A 21,017-nucleotide genomic window follows, 5' to 3' on the forward strand; every position below is an offset into this window, starting at 1 on the left:
AAAAAAGGAAAAAAAGAGACGGTTGTGTTTCACTGGGTTTAGTATTATTTTTAAATAGGTATAAAAGGTTGAGTGCACGTTGGCCATGATGACAAGAAAAGCAAACGTTTTCATTAAAGAAAAGTGATCTCAGTCTCCAAGTTCTGGAAAAACTCCTCCTGCAGCTCCAGGTCAAGCTGCTCCATCCTCTGGAAGGCCGCGTGGCCTTTTTTACCTCACCCCCAAAAAAAAGAGAAAAAGAAAAAAGGTCACTTAAAAATACATTTGAATGAAAGCCATCAGCCAATCAGGCGTCACCTACCGAAAGAGAGGACCGCCTCCTTGGCGGCGTTTCGAACGGCCTCATCGGGACACCTGCGAAGTTCCACCATGTGCTCCACGCTCTCCGTGGCCTGCAAAGACGCGCGCACAAATGAGCCGAGCCGGGCGGACGCGACACAGCACGCCGACGATGCTCACCGCCAAACATTGGAGCGCCAGGCACGAGGTCCGCTGGATGACCGCGTCGGTGCTCCTCAAACTCTCCGTGTAGTAGACCAGCGCCTGCGCGCGCATTAAACACGCAAGCGTCAAATGGCAGAGATGGGGACGAGTCTCAAGTCTTTCTTTTATTCTTCTATCGGAATAATTAAGTACAAGGATCAAATATATTTTTGCCTGCTTAAAGAGCAATTATGAATACACAAGCGAAAACCAGACATTTCAACGACCAATTGCTTTCCTCTCAACAGTATTTTTCTTCAATTCACATTGTGCATATAGCAGGAAACTGCATTTGCTTCTCTACAAACGTCAAGCGATTTCAAACGTAAATATGTTTCAGTTTAAACTTGTATTACTTGTGAGTATCAAACACATGAGGCATTCATTTCAAAAAAGAGGAACACAAGTATCTTGTTATAAAGGTACAAGTGTATGTAACTGGTATCTCGGTCGGCAAACTAAGGGGGCACTATGTATAAATATGACATCAAAAAGGACACAAAGAAGAATGTAGCTTCGCGTTAAATAGATGCTAGCTGTGCCTGCTGATCGATTGATTGGCAAATCAAGTGAATTAAAGAAATCCAGCACAAGACTGATTCTGGAGAACGCGACAGTGACTCAACCAGACTGTGATATAAATGAAGCCCAGACAGCGCCCGGCCGGTCCGCCGTGTGATCCCCGACAAAGCTAGCCGCTAAAGCCGACGTAAACGTAATAATGAACGTCCTTATTGTTACATTCAGTCTGTTGTTGTAGTTTCTGTGTATGTACCTTTGTTTAGCTGTCACATTCATTGCTTTGTTGTCGTTGTTGTTGTTGTTTTTTTAATGAAACCATCATTTTAGGGAGTGTGTGTGAAAGAAGTTGACCTACGTGCACAACAGGTATGAACTGTTGAAAGATAATAGGAACGTCCTACACGTTTGCAAAATTCATGTGGTAAAGATCAACACAATCAAGTGTCATTTAGAACTTCGGCAACATGTCGACGCTTTGCGTGTTTTCCTGCAGTAAGTGGCACATACAACTGCGGATAAAGAAAGTACAAAGCATTGGTTTTTCAGTGCTTTGGTGAAAGTCTTTTCAAGTCAACGGGTTCAAGTCCAAGTGAAGTCAACAAACAGCCAATGCTGTTCAAGTCCTGAGTCGAGTTGGAAGTCTTTTAACATCTTGTCGAGTCAAAAGTCATTCAATTCAAGACTCGAGTCCAGGTCATGTGGCTCGGGTCCACACACACAATGCAAACATCAAATACACAAACACACGTTAATAAATAATTAATAAATACATGTGCACAAACCTATAGTACATATACAATACACACATGCATATCAAACACAATAAACACACATTAAACAGACACACGCATGTTAAACACTGACACACATGCACACTCTTTGAGTATTAGCCTCGCCACATGCTAATATTAGCCTAGCCAAACGCGCGACGCGCGTCCCACCCTTGGCCGGAAGGCGGCGCAGGCGGCGCCCCGCCTCAGGCAGCGGGCGGCGGCCCGGCACACCCTCTGGTCGGCATCCGCCTGCAGGGCCGCCAACGTCTGCAGCGTGACCCCCAGCGGGAGGAGGCGGGCCACGCCCCGCGACCTCATCCGGGTCAGCGCGCCCCTGCGCTCGGGACCCGTCATGGCCGACAGGAAACATTCTGGAACGTGATCAGAAGAGACGATTGTGACCTTTTGCACGTGCGGGAGCGTGCGCGCGCGTGTGGCGCCGCACCTTCCTTGGAGAGGCGCGCCACATGTTCTCCGGGCGTCGGGATGTCGCATCGTCTCAGGTAAAGCGACAGCTGGAACACGCTCACAGTGCTGGCGGCGCACGGAGGCTGAGGAGGCCACAGCGCCGCCCCGCTGGCCGCTCGCAGCTGCCGCAGCAGCGTGTCGAACACTCAAGGCACAGCAAAGACATGAAGGTGTGTTATTTACTTACACCTCGTAAAAGAAACATTTTTGTATTAGACATTTTTTTCATGACATACATCAAAGACACATTTCCTTACACCGCATCAAAGACGTTCTTGAATTTGATACATCCGAGACACACATTTCTATCCACGTCTCACAGACACACTGACTTGCACATTTCAAAGCCGGCAGAACGCATACACGCAGGTACACACATCGAAGACCCGTGTCGACTCATCTTGGCACGCCGTCCGTCTTGCTTTTACCTCTTTCGGGGAGCCCGGGCTGCTTGGCCTTGACTTTGGCTTTAATTCGGTGCGAGTATCGCCTCCTCAGCGCCTCCGCAAAGTCGTCCGAGCGGCAGCAGAACGGAGCCGAGGAACCGGCGTCTTTCACGCAGTCGGCCCAGAACGACACCAGCTCCTTGCTCCTCCGGTCCTCGGGGAGCACTGGACAGACGGGAAGAAAGTCTGCGACCCGAGCCGACGGACGGACAAAACAAGCAACCCGCCGAACGACCGAGTGAAACCGACCCACCGAGCATTCATTCAACCAACCAAAAACAAGCAACCGGCGAGCCGTCTACTTGACCAACCGGACAGAAAAGAAAGACTATTGACCAAGCAAAACAACCAACACAATAACCAAACATCCATCAAACCGAGCAAACAACCAAGCATTTAGGTTTCTTAGATCATGTCAGTATTTTTAACTGGTATGCGTCTTAGGTCATTACAAGTTCTTGTTTCCTTGTATGTTTGTGTGCGTGTATGTGTCCTTGTGAACCAGTGTGTGTGTGTGTGTGTGTGTGTGGGCGGGGGGGGGGGGGGGGGGGGGTTTGGTTTAATTCATATAAAGCCACTTCCGGTTGCATTGTAGTTACAATATGTGCTATTCAAATAAAGTTCGACTGACTGAATGATTGAGTCAACCAATCAAAATCAAGCAAGCAAGCAACCCAACCGATAAACCAAGTCAACTGACAAACCTTCGGTCAACCAACCAAAAAAACAACCAACCGACCAAGCACCCTCCCCCCAAACAACGACCAACTAATCATCCCGCCAGCAAGTAAGCGAGCGGTCAACCAACCAAGTAAGCGATCTATCTCATCAGAATCCAGCTATTTGTCAGACACTCAGGCTACTAATTAGTTAGTTACTAGTTCTGTTTACTTGCATACATTAAATAGATATTGACGTACACACATCAAAGCCAGAAGCCAGCAGTTTTTCTGTCGAACACTCGGGTTAGTGATCTACTGTGGTTAGTTACGTAGTTAGCTGTCTGTTGTACTGACGCTCTTCAGCGGAGATGTCGTCCTTGTCCTCCAGCAGCAAGCGGCCGATTGTCTTCAGGACGTCCGCTTGTTGAGAAACGTCCTCGAGGAGAACCGCGCGAGCTAAACGGAAGTTGACCCTCTGCAGCATCTGAGGAGAACCAGAACAAGATCGGACGAACGTCGGCGGAACGTCCGCGCCTCGGATCCCGACGTACCTCCAGCAGGGCGCAGCACGCTTCCAGGTGCGTCTCCAGAGCCTGGTCCAGGCCCCGGTTCCCACAAGTCAGCGGGGCCTCCTCGCCGGCCGCGCGGCCGTCCTGCCAGAGGTGGCCGGCGCTGTTCGGGACGGAACAAGCAAACGGCTTCGCTTACACACATCGACGACATGCTTACGTACGCCCATCTACACGCATCAGAGACGCATCGTTTACTGATGAAAATCAAACAGCCGTTGACTTTCCCTCTCGTTTCAATGAGCACTTACTACCTGGCAACTCACCTGCCGAAACAGGAAGCGTCGTCGTCCTGCGACAGGAAGTCAAAGCTGCAGAGAACCTCCTCCACGGCCAAGGTGTCGTCAGATGACGAGCGTCTCATCAGGGACAGGTCGTTCTGAGGGCGTTCACAACACACGTTGATATTTGCGCCATCTTGTGGCGTCTCGGTGCCGAGGAACTCTGGTCAAATGAATTGAGGAGCTTCATTTCGACTGAACCACTGCTTTGCCACCCTCTTGGTGCCAAGGAACTCTGTGGAAGTGAGTTGAGGAGCTTCATTTTGACAAAGGCAGGAATCTGGGTGGCAAGGAACTCTGTTGAAATGTCGAAATCTGCCTGAGTTGCGTTTTGTTTCTTGCCGTCAGCTGCCCGCCACCGGCGTTCTTCTTGTTTCCTGCCGGTGGCGCCGCGAACTGGCTGGAGCCAGCGAGGAGGCGCGCACCTGGGAGCGATCGGCAATCGGCTCCCGGTCTTAAGCGCGAAGGTGCCGCCGGATTGTTCCTCTTTTTATTCTCTTTGCAGCCATTCGCAATACTCTGTAGGATCTGCTCGTTGCTTTTTTGGGTCCCCGGTCGTCGGGGGTTTTGGCGACCTCAAGGTCACCCACCCTGCTTCCTCCTCAACTCATCGTAAACCACACGTTTTTCAGTCTCGCCTTTTGTTGTTTTGCCCAGTTCCTTTTTTTGAAAATGAATACTATGGAATTATCCTGTCTGCTCTGTTGCTGCTTCGTGGCCCAACTCGTCACAAACCGTAACGTGAAATGAGTTTAACAAAAGCCGCGCTTCGCCACCATCTTGGTGCCAAGGAAATACGTTGACGTTCGTTGGGTTTCTTTTCGACAAAAGTTGTGCTTTGCCACCACCCTGTGGCATCTTTGTGCTAAGGAAGTATGCTCGAGTGAATTGAGGAGCTTCATTTAGACAACAATAGTGCTTTGCCACCATTCGGTGGTATCTTGGTGCCGAGGAACGATGTTTAAATGAATTGAGGAGCTTCATTTAGGGAGAAGCAATGCTTTGCCATCATCTTGGTGCCAAAGAACTATGTTAGTTGAGGAGCTTCATTTCGACAGAAATAGTGGTTTGCTGCCATCTTGTGGCCTCTTGGTGCCAATGAACTATTTTGAAGCTTCATTTGGACAAAAGTAGTGTTTTGATGCCACCTTGTGGCATCGATAGGTAATTTCGACCTTATTAGGGGGCGTGTCAATTACTGGCAGATTTTTGCTATTCGCCATTTGTGGCAGGAGAAGAGCTTAGAGCTCCAGCGCCCCCTGCGGACGGTGCGTTTGCGTGCGCCTCACCCTCAGAATGGTGTCCAGGTGTTCCGTCTGCTGCTTCAGGACCCTCAGGGGGCTCTCGCAGCTCCTCTGCTTCTTCAGGTTTCTCTCTAGCTCGGCCAGCAGCGCCCCGAGTCGCAGGGCTTGCGCCCGCCGCCGGCCGCCGCTCGGCGCCGCCCCCCCGGTCCCCGACCGCGCCGCCTCGGCAGTCGGGGAGGGGGGCGCGACGGCCGGGGGCGGGGGGCAGGCGGCGTCCCGCACGTCCTGTCGTTGGGGAAGTGTGCAAGTCAAAAATCACTGTTCCATCATGTGTGTGCTTTAAAGGAGACGTGTTACAAAGCCACCTGGGAACTGACCAGAGGTGGGGAGAGTACTCAAGTTGGAGTACCGTTACTTTAGAATAAGATGACTCAAGTAAAAGTCAAAAGTAGTCATCCAAATATTTACTTGAGGGAGTCGACACACATCTGCCAGCATTTCCCTTTTAAACTGCCCCAAAACCAACAACACGCGCATTGGGCCCTGCAGAAACATGATTTGCTTTTTTCAAGAAGCGGCTTGCTGACCAGACGGAGTGATTGGGTGTGCGCGTGCGAGTGCGACGCCATAGGACAGGGCTCATTTTGCCATATCACTGCCAAAACAACAACAGAAACCTACCGCAAGGGGTTTTCTCAAGTTAGAAGTGGGCTGAAATCAAACTATTTCAGCCCACTTCTAACTTGAAATGAAGAGCTGCATATGACAAAGCTGTCTGGAAAGGAAACTCACTCGCACGTTTGTTTTTTTGTTTTTGTTTTTCCTCCCCAAAATGCGTCATTTTGATCGGCTATATGACTGCCTTGTGTCGTCTGACAGGCACCCTACGCGGAAGTCGAAGATGGAGTCTCAAAAGTGACGCGCACACGCAGGAACGGATAAATAAAAGTAGCGAACGGGATGTCGACGATTGTAACGGAGTAGAAGTGTCGATCCTCCTTCACATAAATACTCAAGTTAAAGTCAAAGGTACGGTGCATTTAAAGTACTCTGACAAGTACAGTTTATGGAAAATGTTACTTGAGTAAATGTAACGCGTTACCACCCACCTCTGCAACTGATTGGAATTCTGAAAACAAAGCAAAATATTTTGGATTCAAGATGATAAATGAAGGATCAAACAAACTTTGAGCTCCTCGCTGACAGCATCTGGCGGACCCTCCTCAGCCTCCACGCGACCTCCTGCTGGGTCGTCTTGCTTGTCTTTGAGGATGTCTGGGGTGCTGGACCTGAATCATGATTAGTCCTCATTAGTTGAAGCCTAACTCTCAGGTTTCTATATATGCCCTGCGATTGGCTGGCCACCAGTTCAGGGTGTAGCCCGCTTCTTGCTCAGAGTCAGCTGGGATAGGCGCCAGCATGCCCGCGACCCGCGCGATGATCTTGACATTAGTGTAAAATATCCGGAGAGGCGGGGGTTCACCCTGAACCGCTCGCCAGCCAATCGCAAGGAACATATAGAAACAAACAACCGTTCGCACTCACATTCGCACTCACGGGCAATTTAGAGTCGTCAATTAACCTCGCACGCATGTTTTTGGGATGTGGGAGGAAACCGGAGTGCCCGGAGAAAAGCCACGCAGGCACGGGGAGAACATGCAAACTCCACACAGGCCAGGCCGGATTGGAACCCGGAACCTCAGAACTGTGAGGCAGACATGCCAACCGGTCGGCCGCCTGCGCATTTCCGCCTCACTCGTCAATTCAAATGTAATTCTTCTCTATGATCAGCAGGGTATCTTCACTTCTTAAAATCAAAATTTAAATGGCTTTCGGAAACTCAGCAAAATTATCTCCATAGACCCCAAAATTTTATATCATGTAATTTGCAAGTGTTGGGTCTAGAATGAAACCCATTTGACCAAAATTGCATGATTCAAACCAGAAAATAAGAAGGACTTTAAAAAATTGAATTTGTCTACAAAAGCAAACACCATTTAATGTCAACCGTATATTATTGACGCATTAAGTTGGAAATGGAAATAATGAGAAGTTTGATTAAGTTTGCATTAAATGCAGCTCAAGTGATCCCCCCCCCCCCCCCCCCCAAAAAAAAGAGGAAGCAAAGATGTCGTGCGATCCATTCCTGCTTAACTACTTCATAACATGTTGTTGAAGTTGTCACCTGTGTAGGTCCAGGAGAGAAGAAGGAGACGCAAATGTTCCTCCCCAGGCCTCCTCCTCCTCCTCCCCCCCCGGCTTTCTCCTCCTCCTGGTCACTCTTTCCTCCCCGTCCTCACCGAGGGAAAGATGAGTGTGACTACCCGCCACGCTGCTGCTGAGGCTGGATGGATGCATGAAAAGATGGATGGAGGGATAGACAGAATGAAGGATTGACAGATGGATGACGCATGAAATGATGGATGGCAGGATGGGCAGAGGATAGCAGAAAGGAAGATTGGAAGGATGTTCGGATGGTTGGATAAAAGGACAAAAATACATGGATGGACAGAACGATGGATGGAAGAATAGAAGGATTGACAGATGACGGATGAATCTTGGATTAAAGGATGGACGGACAGAAGAAAGGATGGTTGGAAGGATAGAAGCGTGAATGGATGGTTAGTTGTATGCACTGTTGTGTGGTGTGTGCGCACCTTGGTGGTGTCTTGGCCTGTGATTGGTCAGACATGATGGACGCGTGTGACAGGTAGCTCATTAAAGACACGCCCCTGTCCCGCCCACTTTTAGACAGCCGGAGTGGGACTGAAGCTCCTCCTCTTCCTCCGTCCTGCAGCTCTCGCACCATCGACTACAACACAACAATCGTTATTCATTCATTCATCTTCCGTTGCGCTTCTCCTCACTAGGGTCACGGGTGTGCTGGAGCCTATCCCAGCAATCTTCGGGCGAGAGGCGGGGTACACACTGAACTGGTTGCCAGCCCATCGCAGGGCACATCGAAACAAACAACCGTTCGCGCACACATTCACACCTACGGGCAATTTACAGTCCCCAATCAACCTAGCACGCATGTTTTTGGGATGTGGGAGGAAACCCACGCTGGCACGGGGGAGAACAGTCGTCCACCGTGCCGTACAATCATTATTGTTTCATAATATATTTTTATATTCAACTTTCACAACACCTTAAAAAGCTACCTAGCAACAGAGCAGGAGATGCGGTCAGGGGAGGCAGGGGGGGGGGGGCAGAGCCTCACCCGTATCTACCCTGTCAGCGCCCCGCACACTCGACTCACCAGGAAATACTTTTCCGAGAAGGACGGCGTGCTGGGGGCAGTCCAACTTTGCACTGAAGTCTTCCTGCTCCACCCGGATGGTCTACTAGTAGACAAAAGCCCCACCTTCTCACTACTGTCCAACGGACTACGCACACACACGCACAAGGCCGTTAACATGAAATATGAATTATCGTCGTCGTTTGGAGGTGGCGGTGTGTGTCTGGCTTACTTCCAGGTAACCTCCAGCTGTAGCTTGATGGTCCCCAGCTGGGTGATGTCCACCAGCATGAGTTGGGGAGTCGCCACAAAGAAGTGTGCACTGGCACAGGTCACCGTGCCCACCAGCTGCCAGACCAGACCCTTGGCCTCCGAAACCTGAGGGATTGGGGGGGTTATACGTACTTCAGCAGACAACCTCGAGCACAGGGCTTCTCAAAATGTTCAGAGCCGCAAATGTTTCCAAGAACCCCTTCTTCATAATCCTAATGCCAATGAAACATTACGAGCATGTGTACCCCTGAATGAATGTCATATTTTAACACCATACTGTACCTACGTATGTACTTACCTACTTAGCTGCCTCATCTTCTCCCAAAACTGGGAGTTCATTCTAGAACTTTTAATTGGCGCAAAGCTAAACTATTGAGGAGCCATTGGCTAAGTTTGTTTGTCATTTATTGCACATTATTTTGAGCCCCTCGTTTGAGAAGCGCTGCTGGAGACACCTTCCACCGTACGGTCCTCACCTTGATCTCAAAGTTGTGGTTGATGTGCGGTAGGAAGAGCATCTCCTCCTCGTCCCAGGACTGGGCGTCGTCGCTTTGGATCCGACCGCGAATCCTCCAGCGCTGACGGCCCAACTGCAGCACAACCTGAACAAACAAGGCACGGTAGATAGGTCGCTCAATTGGTAGGGACAGTATGTGGCTGGCTGTACATGCCCACCTCATACTGGTCTCCAGGACATAGCCGGGCGAAGCCAATGAGACCTGTGAGTGGCAAAAAACGTTCAAGCTGCCCTAACTCCAAACTACCATCTGTGGTCAAACTCCACCGTTCGCCTCTGCCATCGCTACCTTTCATCTTGACGTGAAGTTCTCCCAGGAGGACCTCTAGCTCTCCCTCCATGGTCGACATGTCCTGCAGGGAGAACACAAGTCGTGTCGGTCAGTGCGTAATGAACACCGGGAGTTGGCGTTCTGGTTAAATTCCTGCAAGGAATTAAGATGACAGGTGTAGGCTTTTCTTTTGCCCTCTGTGTATGCTAAGTTAGCTTAGCATCTGCATGTTGTTTTGTGTGACTTAAATGATATGGATGTCATTTTTGAAGATTGAATCATATGACTGTCCAGAGTGCAGTCAGTGGATATTTGAGAGCATTCTGCGCTCTGCTATGAGTATGCTAAGTTAGCTTAACATCTTTACATTGTGGTGTGCTGAGGAGTAAGAACCTGCACGCTGTGCCTGTGGTTGCGTCCAAGCTCCAGGAGGCTCTCCCTGGACTCCCTGGTGGAGGGCGTGAGGGAAAAGGCTCTCTTCATGTTGACGGCTCCCTGGCAGAGGCGCCACTGGACGCAATAGTTCTCGTAGAGCTCGTCCACCTGCGGTTAGCATTATTCATTGTATTCATCTAAATATGATTAGTTTCGGATAGTAGAATGGAACATCTGTCTTTTTACAGCAATCCCTCGTTTTTCACGGGGCTTACGTTTAAGACCACCCCCGCGGTCGACGGAATCCGCGAAGTCGCAGCCATATATTCATTTGATTGTTTTCGTATATTTTAAAGCGTTATGCAAAATATCACAGCAATAGGCACGTGAGGTGCATGTATTATTTTCGTCCACTTGGGGTCACCATCGTCACTTTCTACAGTACTGTATCCACAGATGTGAATAGGTAGCTATGACACGCCCCCTTTAATGCAGCCCTACGGGGGGGGGGCACAAGGCCGTGCAAACAGTAGGCGGGTCCCAAATGCAGAGGGATGCCTCAGGAAGGGTATCCGGCTTAAAACTTTGCCAAACAAATATCAGCATTCATCCAAAGAATTTCATACCGGATCAGTCGTTTTCCAGGCTGACAAAGTCCGCTACCAGCGCCGGTGGAAATTCAGCTATTGTGGCTCGAAGACAAAGGAGAGATGGAAAGCGGGTTCTTAGGCAGGAAGAGATGAGGAAAGCACAGAGCCTAGAACTGAATGTGGGAACTTTGTATCTTGGGACTAGGACAGGAAAAGCTCAGGAGTTGGTTGAGATGATGATTAGGAGAAAGGTTGATATATTGTGTGTCCAGGAGACCAGGTGGAAAGGAAGTAAGGCTAGAAGTTTAGGGTCAGGGTTGAAATGATTTGACCATGGCGTAGATGGGAAGAGAAATGGACTCGGGGTTATTTTAAAAGAAGAGTTGGCTCAGAATGTCTTGGAGGTGAAAAGAGTATCAGATAGAGTGATGAGGCTGAAAGTTGAAATTGAGGGCGTTCTGTATTATGTGATTAGTGACTATGCCCCGCAGGTAGGATGTGACCTAGAGGTGGAAGAGACATTCTGGAAGGAGCTGGACGAAGTAGTTCTGAGTATCCCAGACAGAGGGAGAGTCGTGATTGGTGCAGATTGTAATGGACGTCTCGGTGAAGGAAACAGGGGTGATGAAGAAGCGATGGGTAAGTTCGGCATCCAGGAAAGGAACTCGGAGGGACGGATGGTGGTTGACTTTGCAAATAGGATGCAAATGGCTGCAGGGAACACTTTCTTCTAGAAGAGGCAGGAACATAGGGTGACCTACAAGAGCGGAGGTAGAAGCACGCAGGCGGATTACATCTTGTGCAGACGATGTCATCTGAAGGAGGTTACGGACTGTAAGGGAGTGGGAGGGGAGAGGGTGGCTAGACAGCAAAGAAGATGGACTCTGGTGGTGGGGAGGAAGATTAAGAAAACAAAGCCGGAGCAGAGAACCATGTGGTGGAAGCTGAGACAGGACGAGTGTTGTGCAGGCTTTCGGGAAGAGGTGAGACAGGCTCTCGGTGGACGGGAGGAGCTTCCAGAAGACTGGAACACGACAGCCAAGGTGAGAGACAGACAGGCAGGAGAGTACTTGATGTATCTTCTGGTAGGAAAGGGGAGAAATACAGGAAATCATACAAAGAAAGAGGAGAAGTGGGACAGTGAGAGGACTGACGAGAGGAGAAAGGAATACATGGAGATGCGACATAAGGCGAAGGTAGAGGTGGCGAAGGCCAAACAAGAGGCATATGATGACATGTATGCCAGTTTGGACGCTAACGAAGGAGAAAAAGACCTCTACAGGCCAGACAGAGGGATAGAGATGGGAAGGATGTGAAGCAGGTTAGGGTGATTAAGGACAGAGATGGAAATGTGTTGCCTACTGCCAGTCGGTCGTGTGCTGGATCGATGGAAAGAATACTTTGAGGAGTTTATGAATGAGGAAAATGAGAAAGAAGGAAGACTAGAAGAGGCAGGAAGTGGCAATGATTAGGAAGGGGGAAGTTAGAAAGGCTTGAAAGAGGATGAAAAATGAAAAGGCAGTTGGTCCTGATGACATTCCTGTGGAGGTATGGAAGCATCTAGGAGAGGTGGCTGTGGAGTTCCTAGCTTGTTCCTCAGAATTCAGACGGGTGAGAAGATGCCTGAGGAATGGAGGGAAAGTGTGCTGGTGCCCATTTTTAAGAACGAGCGTGATGTGCAGAGCTGTGGGAACTATAGAGGAATAACGTTGATGAGCCACACAATGAAGTTATGGGAAAGAGTAATGGAGGCTAGACTCAGGACAGGAGCAACAGTATGGTTCCATGCCTAGAAAGAGTACCACAGATGCATTATTTGCCTTGAGAGTGTTGATTGACAAGTACAGAGGAGGTCAGAAGGAGCTACATTGTGCCTTTGTATATCTAGAGAAAGCCTATGACAGATTAAGTCAGTTGAGGTTAGACTAGAATCCCTGTGGACCATGATGTTCGCGCGAAGGAGCAGTTGTTTGAAGGTTTAGCATTACAGTAATGCTAATTTCTATTGGCAAGGTTGCATGACTTGACTTATGACTTGCTTAAGCCGAATTTGAAACTGAAAGGTCAAGACTTGAGACGTTGATGTGACTACCTCCCAACTCTGCCGATTACCTTGCTGATTTGGAATTCCAGCCTTCGGATGATCCTCTCCTGTGCTCGAATCTCCTGCACGAGCAAAGAAAAATGAAAAGTGATTATTGGTTTCTTCTGGGAGACTTGAAGCTAAAAGTTCCTCACCTTTTCCAGATCGTACTGGAAAGCCTGCAGAGACAGAAAGGCCAAGTGTAAAGTTACATCCATTCATCAACTGTATGGACCGCTGACATGAACTGAAACCACCTTGTTGTGTTTGAAGTAAGTCATTTGAACTTTGTGTGACGTCGTGGTGAATTGGTCGATAGTGTACGGTAATAGTATAAATAATCTTCTTGTTGGCTCACCAGTCTGGAGTTTCTTTTGGTTTCTCGCTGGCGTGACGACAGGAAGTCCATCTCAGTCTGGTGGTGCTGCACATGCTCCCTGCCCACACACACAGACACACGCTTAAGGAAAAAGACTTCACACAATAGACATCTGACCTCAGATTTTAGACATTAAATCTAAAACATTAGATTTGAGACCTTAGACCTGAAGATTGATATTCATCAATCTTGAGATCTCACATCTTAGATCTCAGTCCTCAGTTTCCAGACCTCTGATTTTAAACCGCAGACTTCAGATCTCAGACCACAGATCCGAGATTTCAGACCACAGACTTTAGGATTCAGACTTCATATTTCAATCCTCAAAACATACAAGACAACATATAAGAGAGTAGACAATATACTGTATAGCACCACAAATCAGTTTGGAGCCCACTGATCTCAGACTTCAAACCTTAGACTTCAGACCCTACATACCAATCCTCGTACCCCAGACCTCAAACATCAGTTCTCAGACCTTAGATTTAAGACCTTTGCCTCTAGACCTCTGTCCTCAGACTTCGGACCTCAGACTTTAGACAACAGAGCTTTGATATCAGATTAACAGATTTTAAACTTCAGATTTTAATTCTCATAACTCAAATGTAAGACCACAAATCTGTTTTCAGACCCTTGATCTCAGACTTCAAACCTCAGATATTAGACCTCAGAGTCCAGATATTATTCCTCAGATGTCAAACCTCAGATCTCGGTCCTAAAAACTCAGAATTAAGAGCTGAGCCATTAGATCTGAGACCTCAGACTTCTGACAACAGAGCTTAAACATCAGATTTCAGAACCCAGACCTCAGATCTTCTACCTCGGCCACGTGTGCAGAAGACGGGATGCGGAGTAAACCCACTTGAGGCCTTTGCGCAGCGCCTGGAAGATGCGGTCCACATCCTCTGGCTGCAGGGACCAGACAGATCCGAATCCTCTTCTGGGAGATAAAGGAGCACGTGGAGTTTTTCTTTCAGAGACAACTTTGGAGCGCAGCGAGTTCCGAGCAGAGGAAGGCCTGAAAAGACCAGACATGGGGAAAAGTACTCACACTCTGTACTTAAGTCAAAGTACAGATACTTGCATAAAAAAAGAAGTCCTGATTCAACTCCTTGACTCAAGAAAACCTACAGACACTGAAAATGACAAAAGTAAGAAGTCAAAATCAAATGTCGCTATTTTTTTTATGTACAATACCCATTTTGATAACTTGGCGCAAAAAAAATTATTCTTTGCAAATAATAGTTTCCCTCTTTTATTTATTTGAATAGTGCTCATACAAAAAAATGGATGACATATGTCACGTTTTTTTTTTTCTCGCTAGCACTGGCTCGACTTTTATACAATCAAAACGTGTTCCCGTAGCTTTGAATGAATGAATGACTGAATGAATGGTAGCTTTGCTAACCTTGCAAACTGACCACACACAAAAAAAAAAACAAGCGAAATAAGCTAATGAACTGAAACTGAAAAAAATACACCTTACCTGTTTTTAAATTAGACTGAGAATGTTTTGAACATCAAAACCTGGTAGTTTTTACGCTGGCACAAGACACAACGTATTTGCCATAAATCGTTCCTGGAGCCATAGATGGGGGAATATCTTCCTTCTCCAAATCTGGAGCAGTGGTCGTTAATACTTCCTGGTTCACGTTCCTCCATGTCATTGCCATCCCTTTCCCCCCCCCCCCACCAAAAAACACCACAAGATCTTGGTTAAACGAGATGCCAACCGCTGATGACTTTCTCTCTATTTACATCTTTTTTTTTTAACGTAGTGTCACCATCCGCTGAGGCTGAAAAAAGTCTATTTGTACAAAGTAAGGAGTAGAAAGTACAAATATCTGTTTTCGAATGTTCGGGGGCCAAAGTGAAAAAGTTGTCATCAAAATAAATACTCAGTACAGATACCTGAAAATGTAATTTAAGTACAGTAACCCAAGTATTTGTACTTTTTCCCCATTAGCCTGCCCTTAACGATGCTAACACTCACCGCCGTCGTCCTGTCAGAGAGCCGAAGCCCGTGAAGGAGCGACTCCGCCGGATCGGATTTCCCTCAGAGGGAGAGTCGAATCGCAGCTTGACTGACATCCTGAAAGCAAGAAAAGTGGTTGTCAAGCGTCCCTGTTTCCTGTTTCCTGATCGGTTTCCGCGCACGTCAGCTCACTGATGGCAAAGACCGCACGCCTGATCCTAAAAACCACAACAACCACAGCCTCGGTCACCAGTGACGGCAACCACTGGCCTTCCCAAAGATAATACGGTGGTTCCCTGACTTACCAGGGCCCAAACTGACCAATTTTTCGAGTTATGAGCCGTCACCTGGTCATTTGTTTTGCTTGAAATTGCAAGCGAGCTTCAGATACAAAAAAAAAAAGAGAGCCACAGTCGCCAAAACCTTTTCAGTTGTTTTCTCAAAGGAACAAACACATACTGTTAAGACACAATGAGAAAACTTGCAGGGAGCTGCTGGAGGCCACAACTCACGCTCAGACGCTCACACGCAGACTAACCAACCCGCTACTGATGTCAGGTAATAGGCGGCGCCCCTTAAAGGCACACATCCGACATCATGAATACTACAGTATGTACAGTAATTACGCTGCATGAAAACAGTTGATTTATTTAACGTCTCTTTTGTTTTATTGTGTTTTCTATGATACGGTGCTATTTGTCTGTATTAGAAACACAAAACACTCCAAAATGGGCTGGAAAGGATGCATGGAATTGCCATGAAAAACTAATTTGATAGAAAGAAGGTTTTGGCAGAGGTCGAGATAAAGGTGTGGATAAAGGACACAGGAAATGATTTTCCCGTTTGAGTCGGTGTGGTGTGAATGGTACAGTCCTCTTCCAGAATCACAAATGGATTACTTCAGATCATAGACCTCAAGCGTCAGACCTTAGACCTCACATTTCATCCATGGACTTCAGAAGCCAAGACCTTAGACCTCAGTTCTCAGGCTTCAGACCTCAGATTTGAGCCTTCATTCCTGCAATTTCACACCTGGGATTCCAGACTTTTGAACTGAAACGTTAGAAAGTACACCTCAAACCCAAGATCTTAGACTTCGCAGCTCAGAGATCAGACCACAGATTTTAGACATCACACTTCAGATCTCAGATTAGAGATCTCAAATCACTTCAGACATCAGACTTCAGACCTTTGACTTAAGTCTTCAGACTGCAGATCTTAGATTTCAGACCTCATAATTCCGACTACAGCTGTTACTGTAGACTCAGACCTGATACCTCAGATGTCAGACTTCAGACATGAAATATTCTTAGACTTCAGATCAGATTTAGACTTGAGACTTCAAATATCAGAGACTTCAGACCCTGTACTTCAGACATCAGAATTCAGGCCCCGACCTTTGCCTTGAGACTTCAGACCTTAGACCTCTTACTTCATACTACAGATGTTAGACTTCAACCCATCGGACCTCAGATGTCAGACCTCGGACCTTCGACTTCAGACCTCAGACACTTACATATGTTGGCTTCTTCGATCTTATTCATTTGTTTGCGACTCTCCCCTTTTCTGCGGTCAAACCACAATTTCCCACTTACGGCACCGATGAAGGCAAGGCCCATCTTTTTTTCCTCTTCTATTTTCTCTTCTATTGTACGACTTAATTCCGTTTCTCTCACACATACGACCGAGTCATCTTCGACTGCCAGGCCGCGTTTCCTCCTTTTGTTGTCTTGCTCTGCACTTCCCTTTCGTTTCCACTCGTAACCGAGGACGAGCGCTGAAAGAACATAACACAACTTTGAAAACAATGCAGCTTAAGGATTTATCTTTTATCTTCTTCTTTTGGGTTCTGCACCAACTCAAACAAGATCGGCTCGCTGCAGAGAGTTCAGAGGTTAGAAATGACTCGTGCTCCCCAGAGGGGGCAACTATGCTGCACACACGCGCGCACACACACACACACACACACACACAAGCAGGATGTTGGACAAGGCAGACCAACGTGAGCAATGACAGTTGTACAAACTTGTACACTTTGCGGACACAATTACTGGGACACCTCTCACATTGCAAATCAATCTTTCAATTAATCTATTAGAGGTTGGTTTAGAACCGGTCTCAGGTCCATAAAATAGACAAAATGCAAAAAGTTGTATTTTGACACACACAACTTGGCGCCCCCAAAACATACACTGTACGATCGTCACAGGTCACCTCCAAATTGCCATGAGATATTTGCTCACAAAAAGGCTGCCTTCAGCCCAAAATAATATCATATTTATAATTAGAATATTTACAATCACCAACATCACAAATGGACACATTCCCATGTACATCTTGTAGGAAGTCTTCCCACAAAGCACATTTTTTTTTTGCCACAAAACTAATAAAATGACAATCAAGTGTCATACTTGTGCACCAAAATTCAATTGTTGATGACAAAGATATATTTTGGCTCAGAAATGCTGTACTTTAATAAAATATTGTAACAAAAAGTGATTTCTTTGGGCCAGGAAAAGCGTTTTGCCGTGATCAACGTCACAAATGGACAGAAATTCACTGACAAACTGCAATTCTTTGCCACGAAACTGGGAAAATGATGACTGAAGTGTCGCATTTGCACACTAAAATTCAATAGCTAAATACAAAAAGTTGTATTTCAGCAATGCATAGTTTGTCCCTTAAACATGACATATTGTCACAAAAACAATACAATTGAGCAAGGAAAATGGTATGGCATAGTTTTTGCCATGAGAACACTAAATTTGTTCACAAAAGGCCACGATAGGCATGAAAGTGTCTATTTGTTCAGAAACGATGACATGAGGCTTCATAATTTGCCTTAATGGCAATATGTGGCCATTCAAATGATGATAGATTTGTGCTAATTTTCCAAGTAAATGCAGTATTTTGATCACCAAAAAAAAAAAAAAAAAAAAAAGGCTACATTCGGCATGGAAATGTCAGTTTTGCCATGACAACTGTCTTATAGTTTACCTTAAACAGGCTTTAGCATTTCAATGACATAATTATGTTTCAACATTTGCTCACAAAAAGGCGACCTTCCACCGTGAATACGACAACGTTTGTGGGGTCACAAGTCGCTGCATGCGCTCGCTGTTATCTTTGCTCGGCTATCGGCGGCCAACAGACGAGCGACGCCTGCTGAGAAGCGCAACATGTAAACACACACACACACACACACACACACACAGGCAGCACGCTGGCGCAGTGGTTACCTCGTATATACAAAAATAATAAAAACATTTTGAATGCAGATAATTAATGGGTGTCAACTATCCACGTAGTTTCTCCAAGAGCGGGACTCCACCATTTAGTGTTTATGACATACAGCTCACATAAAGACTATTTATTGATACATGTCTCGTGTTTTGGCTACATACAATGCTGCTGACTATTCTTGTTGCTGTCCACCTTCACATCTTTACATGTAGTATGTATTTATTACACAGTACTTACTAGGAGAGTTGATTGTATTTCACCATTGCCATTCCAAAAGTGAAACTCAAAAGTATACGAATTCATTCAACACAAGAAAAGACTTTTCACAAGGCCAAATCCAGAGGCGGTGGAACCAGAGGGAGTCAACCCCCCTCCCGTGTTGCGCTGCCCGCCCTGGCCAATTCCAACCAAATTTCCATAATATAATACAATCTTTTTAAACGTTTCTTATGTAACATTCAAATTTCTCAGAGAGGTTAAAATGGTGGTTTTCATGAGCTGTAAGCTAAAATCATCCAAATAATAACAAATAAAATCCTCAAATAGTTTACTCTGTGTCGTGAAAGTGGAGGAGTTTTTGAAGTGAACTACAGAAATGGGGGAAGTTTTCTAATTCATGCACCTGTATTGTTACCTTGTTGTTGACACCCAGTAGTATCAATGTTTTTCGACTTTCGATACGTGCCGTTCTTGCTACATACAACGTTGCTGACTAGTCTTGCTGCTGGACATGTAGCGTGTATTTACGACATACTGCTTATTGATGGTGTTGGTTTAGCCACAGCTGACTCTTCTTACTGTTGTTCCCATATCTATTGACTGCTTGTGATCCATGTGTCATACTTGCTACATACCACACTGACTATTACCGCCGCTATATTGACTGACATATGCTATCAATTGATCTATGCCGTTATTTTTCCACATACAACGCTGTTGACGATTATTGTTGCTGTACACATTGACCTGTGCATCTTTAGTATCTGTTTACGATATACTGCTTGTAAAGAGACTATTTATGATGCAAAGAAGTTGTTGTTGCTACTGCACATTTCCATGTGGTTGTGATGAATGGTTTTGGATATTTGGAATTCCAAACAGTTTTTTTCAACTTTGTTTGTGTACACACACGCATGCCCGCACATGTTCTTCATCTCTCTGGTGACTGTTCTTCGGACATTCAAAGATCAGCAGCAGGCCACTTACTTGTGGAGCGCACGAAGAAGAAGAATTTGAGAAGAAGTTGGCTCCGAGGTCAAGGCTTCCTCAGCACGGAGGTTCCATCCTGGACTTTTGGGGCGCTCCTCCGCCTGTGTTGCGTAAACATGCTGGCGTGCGTGTTGCTGATAGCACTTTGTGGAGGTTTGCGATCGCCGACTCGCCTCGTTGACTCTCTGGCCTCGGCTGTGCTTTGCTCACCACTCCCACTCACTCTTCCTTTCCTCCTCATCCCTTCTCTTCTCTCGCCGTCACCACTCCCCCTCGAGCCTCTCTCCTCCTCTTCATCCGGCTTCCTCTCGCCTACCTGCTCTCATTCCCACTTTTCTTTTTTGCTTCTTTCCCCCCTGCACTTTCTTGCTGCTCTTTCTCGACCTCAGCGGATTCCAGCTGCACTCCTTTTCCTGCCTCCTCATTGTTGACATTGCTTTGCTTCGTCCTCCTCCTCTTTTCCTTCCTCTGCTTCCACTCTGCCCTTCCCCCCGCACTCTCGTCGCTCACCCAATTCCACAGCTTCTACGCTTACGTACGTACGTTCGTTCGTACGTACGTAGCGTACACATCGCTGGCGTCGGGCAAAAACCTCGCATCTCCAAAAGCATCAGCTCTCAGGAAACCCCAAAACTGCACGTTTGTTTTCCTCGTCAAACAGAGCACGCCATTTTCAACGCTTTATATTAGTCCGAAATAACAACGTAGCCACGTGGGGAGGGACCAACAGTATCCATGTGTTAAAAGGATGAAAGTGACCACATTTGGAGAGGGATATGTAACACACAGCACATAAACATTGACATACATACAACTCATCATATGTACACCGTACGTACGCACACACATACACAATATATACATATGTGTACTGTATGTACACTATGATGTACTGTACATGTCACATGTACAGTGAGCTTGCAGTCAATCTGTTGTCAGAAAGGTTTGGTGTGTTATTTCTGGAATGTTCTGAGCAGACCTAATCAAATCCATATGAGTGTTTTTTTTATTTATTTCATTACTGTTAAATGGTTTTATTTAAATCAATTGTAAAATATTTTAAAATTGAATTAGACACAATTGTGGGATATGAATAAATGCTAATTAAATACCACATTTAGAGTAAACCAATTTGAATATGAAATATTTTTCTAATTAGATCAAATACAATCTTGAATGTTATAAATCACTCAAGCCATTCTTTCAGTGGCTGTAAAAAGCTTTCAAGTTGAGGTGCAGCGTTACACGCTACACGCATGAAAGCAGCAAATTAAAACTGTTATGCACATTTTAAAATGAAGTACACGCACACACAAAAAGCCTGCATGTTGCTGCCACGTTTGTGAGGCAAATTTGGACTGCGGCATACCATTGTGCGATGACGCCCCCTACGGTTATTTTGTGCTTAATATGTCA

The 21,017-nt window shown here is 46.5% G+C and overlaps 1 protein-coding gene across 2 annotated transcripts; it reads right to left on the reverse strand.

Annotated features, from left to right (window-relative positions):
• Positions 1-32: 32 nt before the first annotated feature.
• Positions 33-20,143, reverse strand: ripor3 (RIPOR family member 3). Of its 2 annotated transcripts, none has more exons than XM_061688674.1 (25): positions 19,599-20,143; positions 15,168-15,266; positions 14,037-14,192; positions 13,154-13,232; positions 12,951-12,974; positions 12,825-12,878; positions 10,141-10,290; positions 9,766-9,829; positions 9,635-9,678; positions 9,436-9,561; positions 8,919-9,064; positions 8,708-8,792; positions 8,106-8,260; positions 7,634-7,792; positions 6,635-6,737; positions 5,494-5,733; positions 4,190-4,302; positions 3,906-4,026; positions 3,709-3,838; positions 2,675-2,857; positions 2,224-2,391; positions 1,947-2,149; positions 460-543; positions 302-392; positions 33-214 (listed from the first exon to the last, which is right to left on the reverse strand). In XM_061688674.1, exons 2-25 carry the CDS (start codon positions 15,263-15,265, stop codon positions 114-116), a joined length of 2,877 nt encoding a protein of 958 aa, XP_061544658.1. In that variant the 5' UTR covers position 15,266; positions 19,599-20,143; the 3' UTR covers positions 33-113. The 2 variants fall into 2 exon arrangements, with proteins under 2 accessions (XP_061544658.1, XP_061544657.1); XM_061688673.1 differs by having other exon boundaries at positions 8,708-8,834; positions 19,599-20,142.
• Positions 20,144-21,017: the final 874 nt, after the last annotated feature.

This window comes from Phycodurus eques, chromosome 10, assembly GCF_024500275.1.
Source record: "Phycodurus eques isolate BA_2022a chromosome 10, UOR_Pequ_1.1, whole genome shotgun sequence".
NCBI lineage: Eukaryota > Metazoa > Chordata > Actinopteri > Syngnathiformes > Syngnathidae > Phycodurus > Phycodurus eques.